The 7500-nt window shown below is 32.9% G+C and overlaps 1 protein-coding gene across 1 annotated transcript in view; it reads right to left on the minus strand.

Moving 5' to 3' along the window:
• Positions 1 to 1520: 1520 nt before the first annotated feature.
• The window catches only part of LOC137660278 (uncharacterized protein DDB_G0283357-like), a 23725-nt gene continuing 17745 nt past the window's right edge, over positions 1521 to 7500 (minus strand). Inside the window, exons 3-5 of the mRNA XM_068395051.1 lie at positions 3946 to 7500; positions 3138 to 3257; positions 1521 to 2546 (exon numbers count right to left, since the gene is read on the minus strand). The exon at positions 3946 to 7500 is cut by the window's right edge and continues 817 nt beyond it. Coding sequence (XP_068251152.1) covers positions 2380 to 2546; positions 3138 to 3257; positions 3946 to 7500 — 3842 coding nt within the window. The 3' untranslated portion in view covers positions 1521 to 2379. The remainder of the gene's footprint in view (positions 2547 to 3137; positions 3258 to 3945) is intronic.

Raw genomic sequence — 7500 nt, forward strand, 5'->3', positions numbered from 1 at the left:
TATATATATACATATATAAATAAATTTTTGTATATATATGTATATATAAATGAATATATATATATATATATATATATATATATATATATATATATATATATATATATATATATATATATTCATGTATATGCCAAAGAAAATTTAACCTATCGATAAGATAAAGAACCGGATTTATTTTTTAAGTGGATATAATTTTTCTCTTTCATTTCTTGACAAAGAATTGTTAAAAATCAGGTTAAAATATTGAACGTAAAATAGAATAAAGTAAAATAGTAATGTCCATGTCCAGCTGCTGCATTTTTGTTTCATCGAAATCTATCAAAAATCACAAAGTACAAATATCAAAAGAACTTATGTGACTCCGAAATAAGTTCTACTATTTTTGATGGACTATTTTATATATCAAATAATTCATTCTGATAAATCCCACCATTAGGAGTTTTCATAAAAAGGAAATCTTCGAATGAAAATGAAGAGAGTTTTCTAAAGAGAAACATTAAAGGTCTATTTACGAGTGATATAACGCCATTTTAAAACTGGTGAAAATGTAAACAAAATATGCAGAAGTAATATACATGTTCTAGAAATACGCATGAAATATACATCCAAACTGGTAGAGGTTTTGTAAAAACAACTATTAAAGACACCCAAAACGAAACATGTTTTTAAGGAAATACAAAGAACAAACAACATTAGAAAATAATGGAACAGTTTACTCATATAAAACAGCCTTGACTCAAAGGTTGAATTGTTGTTCGGTGGCTTTTACACAGGTAAAAGTCACTTGGTACTAGTCGCCTTTTCGCAGAGGTTGAAGACCTTGCAACCTGAGAAGGTTTCTGTCTTCTGTTGATTGAAGGATCACAATCAAATCCTTTCACTTCTCTATATGTGGTGTCTATTACACTCATTTTCATGCTTTTTAATATATGAGAGGTTTCATCTTTTTTTTTATTGATTCTTTTCTTCCCATTCATGCGTGTTCGAGCTTATTTCCATGTGTGAACTCATTCATATATTCCTATTTATACGTGTGTTTTGAATAGGTTTTATAAAATATAAAACATACATGCACACACATAGATATACAGTATATATATATATATATATATATATATATATATATATATATATATATATATATAATATACTGTATATATATGTATATATATAAATAAATATATATATACACACACACATATATATATATATATATATATATATATATATATATATACAGTATATATGTATATATATATATATATATATATATATATATATATATATATATATATATATATACAGTATTTATATATATACATATATATACAGTATATATATAAATATATATATATATATATATATATATATATATATATATATATAGAGTATATATACGTATATATACAGTATATACATACATATATATATATATATATATATATATATATATATATATATACACTGTATGTGTGTGTGCATGCATGTACACAAATTGTAGTGTATGTGTGCATGCGTTTCCATCTACACCAAAGTCTGAATGTGTGAAATCAATGAAAAGAATCCTTTGGCAAAGGATTTCTCATGACTAATGGTAATATATATATTATATGTGCGTGTATACATATACATCAAAATAAATTCTTATATATGGCTGCAAACTAATTTCTATCCACATAATCTAAATATTTTCTTTCATTTAAAGTTTTTCCATCGATCACCAAATAATACTCATAAATTATTCTTTTTATAAGACTTTCTTTATTTGGCATACACTCTTTAATTAACAAACCACTCGCCCACCCCCTCCCCTGATTAGTTTCACATTCAACCAAAATACATCGTTGAAAATTTCAAACTTTTGCCAAGATTAATATTTAGATTGATACATTTTGCAACTTCTATAATCCATATTATGCAATTTTCAGTAAGATCATCTTTAAACAATTGGCTAAAAACCATCATGCTGATTACCCTAATTTGCCAAAAAGTATTTTGAAAAACTTAATCACAAGTGTTAGACTTGGATAAAAAATATATCGTTAAACTTCTTCCTCGACAAAGACAGTCAAAAGTATTCATCATTAATAAGATAGCATCGACCATCTAATCAATTCTATGACCTCTATTCTATTTCACATTAATTGCAAGTTTTAAGACGAGTATTTATCCTTTCAATCAATTTTCTGATAGTCAAAAGCGTGTTATGCGTCATATTTCATCTTACAAGTTTTTCTCCTTTATGTCAAAGGACGTCGCATAAGGAACAATAAGAAAGCAATGCGATCTTGCATACGAAAAGCCTTATTTGATTAAGTACCATCCCTTTCCCCCCTCTTCTTCGGCCTTTCATTAATGCCAAGGCACATCTCCTCCATTCTAAGACCTCCTTCCCGAACTCCTGAAGACCCTAGAGTCGTCTGGGAGCGACTGGTGAACGTTGATCCCATATGCTCTCTCGTTTACGTAGTAGTAATCGGCCGATACGCTGCAATGGACGCGGAAAACGTGGTCGCAGACCAAGAGACGCTGATTAAATACGGTACCTGTACGGAAAAAGTAGAACACGGGGCATGAATAAACTTCCACATTTGTGTACCTATATACACAATGAGCTATTCGGAATTTCAGTTCATTTCACTAATAGCCTTTTCTAATTTGCAGATAAATATTTAATAAGAATCTTACTATTGTTCAATATTCATATAGAAACGCTCATTTATTACCATAAATTATGAGTATATATTCATGAGCGTGTTTTTACTGTTTTATGCTTCTGGAACGACAGATAAAAGACACGAAAAAAAAATGAAATAGAAAAAAATATGCATTGTTTTTAACTAGAGACCAAGAGAGCTATTTTATTCTATGTAACTTGTCTTTAATCACGATGGTTAAAAACTAATGAACAGATTTTAAAGCAATTATTTTTTGGATAACCTAAGGAGACTCAATGAAAATTTTTCAATCTTCATTGATATCAATGAGGCTTGACAAAAGAGTAACGCAATACATGTTTCCATCTACTTCATCGAAATCTTTCTTTTAGTTTACCAAATTTTTTTTTTTTTTTTTTTTTTTTTTTTTTTTTTTTTTTTTTTTTTTTTTAGAAATTGTCAATATTCCTCAACCCTTACCTGTTGGACACAGGTAGCTTATTTTGGTACCATCGACTCCACAGAAGTGGAAACTCTGGCATTTGGCAAGTTCATGGGAGTCAGCGTAGTAGCCAGACACTCGGCCCTCACAGCCAAAACCTGAATCATTGATTACAAATAATGAGAGATGAAAGTATAGGGAAGAAGGTCGATATTGTATTATAAACCTACAAAAATGAAGATTAATTTCCAATGATTTCGTTACCAGTTAGTAGGTTAATATTTTATTTTCTCGTCGACATAGATCAGTAGTTCTGTAATTTGGGTTTACTTTACATTTACAATTGTTATAAAGATGTAAAAGAAGATTAAATTCAAATTTTTTTTTTTTCAAATTTGTAGGCCATTAAAGGTTGCTTACAATTGTCTTGAGGTTGAGGCAGTTTTTCCAAGTTATATTAGCTTAGTAATGCAAGTTATATTAGCTTAGTAATGCACAATTATATCATGTACAAAATAATGAGACTTTTACTTTCTACTTAACTCTTATTTAGTTTAAGTTAAAAGTAAATAGCTTTGTATTAAGATAACAACGAAAGAATGTTTCTCGTGTATACAAAATTTAATGTAAATATTTACATTTGCACATATTTCTGTTGAATACATTAAACCTTGCTTAACTTTAAAATTATAAATACTAAACTGAATTAAAACATTTTAACTATAGCACATCAGAATACTATTTTACGGTTCTAATTATTTAGATAGTTTCAGAATGATGCCTTCTTTTTCTTCACTGATTAGCAGTCCTTATCTGTTTAATACAAAGTTGGTAAAAGATTCTCACCTGTTTCTGGAATCTCAGTTAGTCTTGGACTACTGGAAACCCTCTGTAGCTTGGTTGATTCAGATCGAATACCAGAATAGTCTTTCCCTTGAAGAACGGCTGCAATTCTCTCGAGTACTTTTTTCTTTGGTTCTCCTGTGTCGAGGCCTTCGAAGGTGTCAAGGAATTTACGATTACCTCTGCTCGCTGCAGAGGAAATGGAAGTCTGACGGCGATCTTCAGTGTCAAAATGCTGGTTAGATATACTTAATTCAGATTTACCCGATTGCTGGTCTTGATGGAAGGTGTCTGAGGAGTATTGTAACTCCTTTTGGGTTTGAGAACGGTAATTTTGATTATTCGAGAGATGCTGCTCACTATGAAGGTTTCTACTCGTTGATTCATCAATGTTTTGATTAGAAGCACTATTCAAAGGATTCAAGTTCCTTTGGAAAGTAAATCCAGGATGACCATGGGCGTTGGTAATCTTTTTTTGTGTATTGGACAGATCATTCTGATCTGTATATGTTTGACTAGTGGAGAGTTGAGTCTTCCTCTGAGAAGAATAAGTGTTTGTACCAAATCTTCTCTGGTCAAATGAAGTTCTGCTTTCACCACCTACACTCACTTGCAATTGTAGGCGACCCTGATTCAAATTCTGCTGGTGTGTTTGGGAGTTACCAGAGGAAGAAATTTTGCTGTCTAATGTTTGGAAACTTTGACGTTGCTGCTGGTCAGAAAGGCCATTGTTAATTTGTGTCTGGAAGATTTTTATTTCTGTATTACTATGAGGCCTTGAGAATTGCTCTGGTGTCTGTTGCTCTGTATCTAAAGTTTGAGCCTGTTGAGAATTTAATGCTAAGGTACTTTGCTGATTCCCACTCTGCTGGTTGCCAGAATGTTGATTATCACTTGAAAATTGTGTGTTGCTATAAGATTGTTGACTTTCAAAAGCTTCTCCTGAAGTAAGAGTTTGTTTTGAGATTTGATCAGAAATAGTGTGATCCCTTCCAAATAATTGTTGCTTCTGATTAAATTTAAAGTTTTGATTTTGTCCTTCATCAACTACTCCTGACACATGGACCTCTCTCTGGTTTCCTTCAGATTCGCGTTGGAAGATTCTTGTTTCACCATGTCTCTCTTGTGTTAATGTCTGTTGAGCCCTACTGGCTAACTGATCTTTTATTTCACTATCACCCCTGAACCCTATGTTAACTCCATTATTTTGAATTCTTGGTTGGAACTTAACACTTTGATTTTGCTGTAATGTAGATTGCCTGATTCTGTTATACTGATGAGGCAAGTAAGTATTCCCTTGAGCAAATCTAGTTTCAAAACCATTTTCAGTTGCACTGCCTGTATTGATTCTTTGAGTGTTAAATTGTTTTACCTGATTTTCATTTGAAGCAAACTGGTTACCATTTAAGCGAGTGCTTTGATCATTTGTTGAAGAATCATAATTATCATTAATTGTGTATTCAGTTTCATCAATGGCTTGACTATTTTGATTTCCCAAGTTATTTTGATTTCCCAAGTTATTTTGATTGAGCCTGAAAGTCTGGTGAGAAAGATTATTGAAAACACGGGATCCTTCTTGTGTACTGAGTATTCTAATATCACTTGATCCAGTCCTAGTTCTTTGCAATAAATGGTTAGCACCAGATGGATTTATTCGACCAGGAATCCTTACAATGTTCCCCTCATTACCACTATTTCTTTCTTCAGAAGCAAGAAATCTTGAATCACTGTTAGAATCTGTAGACAAGGGATTTCTCTGCTCACTCCCTTTTTGTTGCTGCATCTCCTGTTGTTCACTAAGAGTAAAATATTCTTGATCTATCCTATCCTTACCATTTCCTTGAATTGAAATTTTCGTCTGTCCTTCAACTGGTTCATTAGAAACTACGGAATCAAATGCTATCCCTGTGTGTTGTGCCCTGATTTGCTGTTTGATATCAGAACTGTGTAAATTGCCAGAATTTTCATTATTGCCATTATCTGCCTGATAACTTCTTTGTGATTGGTTAACATATCGCTGTTGTTGAGATTGCTGTCTTCTCCCTTCAAAAGTATTGGTCCTCCCTGGCCCAAAGGCATCTGTTAATTGAGCAGGCTTGAAATGACGATCAACCAGGTTTTGGGAATTTAAAGGTGTTTGGTTGTGCTGTATGGGAATTCTTTGTTGTAACTCCTGTTTAGGATTATGCACTGCTTGCTGATTAGTGCCTCCACTGTGAAAAAGATTAGAGTTGCTTCGGGTATTGTTAGAAACTCCAGGTGAAAAAGACTGAGACTGGGGATACTGCAACAGGCTAGATTCTTCTTGGATGTTTTCAGGTGCATTAGATGAAACAGAATTACCCCTGCCTTGAGACTGTGGATGCTGTAATAGGTGAGAATTTTCTTGGTTGTTTTCAGGAACATCAGGTAAAACTGAACCGCTATTTCCCGTTGACTGTGGATACTGTAACAGATGAGAACCTTCTTGGATGTTATCAGACTCTTCAGATGATGAAGACTGATCTCTTCCTTGAGAATGTGGAGACTGCCAGAGCCGTAAATCTTCTTGGTTGTTTTGAGGTAAGTCAGGTGAAAAGGATTCACCTCTTCCCGAAGACTGGGGGTACTGTAAGAGACGTTTTTCTTCTAAAAATTGTTGACGTTGTTGTGCTCTTCCTTGTAACTGATCAGTTGTTGGTTGATCATTACCTTGCTGCTGTGGATACTGTAGTAATCTCTTGCTTTCTATTTGTTGTTGGAATTGATATAGTCTTTCATTGTTAAGTTGTGCTTTGGAAGGCTGTGACCGTCTTTGTGTTTGCTGACTGAAAGTAAGTCCTTCATTTATCAAACCTGCATTTCCTTGTAAACCTGTTTCTTTTGTTTCCTTCTGTATATCAAACTCATTCAGTTTAGTAAATTCTTGGGTTTCAGTGTTGGAAAATCCACTTATGTCTGACTGGTTTAAGTCCGAATTAATGTTTTGACCAGAATTTGAAAACTGTTGGCGATTGGTTGTGAACAGTACTGGGATAACTTTTCTTGATCCAGATTCAAATAATTCTTCATCATTAGATATAGCCTCTGCATTTGGTTGAATCTGAGCACTTTGCCCAACAGAGAAGTCAGAATTTCCAAAGTTATTCCCAGAAAATCTTGTATCAGCATCATTTGGAGAATTTCCCTTATTGATGCCATCATTTGTTCTTGAGATGCTGGGATTACGAATCCTAGGCCGAAGAGAATTAGCATTTGGAAACCTGAAAGGACTAACTTGATTGTTATTGTTACCATGTACTCCAAGACTATCATTTTCGTCTAAAGAAAAGTTATTGCCAAAGAACTCTTGTACATTGGGTGATTCATTTTCGAAACCTAGACTCTTTTGTTCTCTAAATCCTTGAGCATTTGATTGGGTTTCTGATAAATGTGCATTTGGAGGGGTCTCTGCAACCTGATTTTCAATTCTTTCTGAGGTGTTTAAACCATCACCTGAAATAAGAATACTCTGTGCTTTTTCACTAGGATTTGATGATTCAATTATCCTTTCTGTTGATCCAATATCCTGCTCGTTGT

This window comes from Palaemon carinicauda, chromosome 20 (genome assembly GCF_036898095.1).
Source record: "Palaemon carinicauda isolate YSFRI2023 chromosome 20, ASM3689809v2, whole genome shotgun sequence".
NCBI classification, from domain to species: Eukaryota; Metazoa; Arthropoda; class Malacostraca; order Decapoda; family Palaemonidae; genus Palaemon; species Palaemon carinicauda.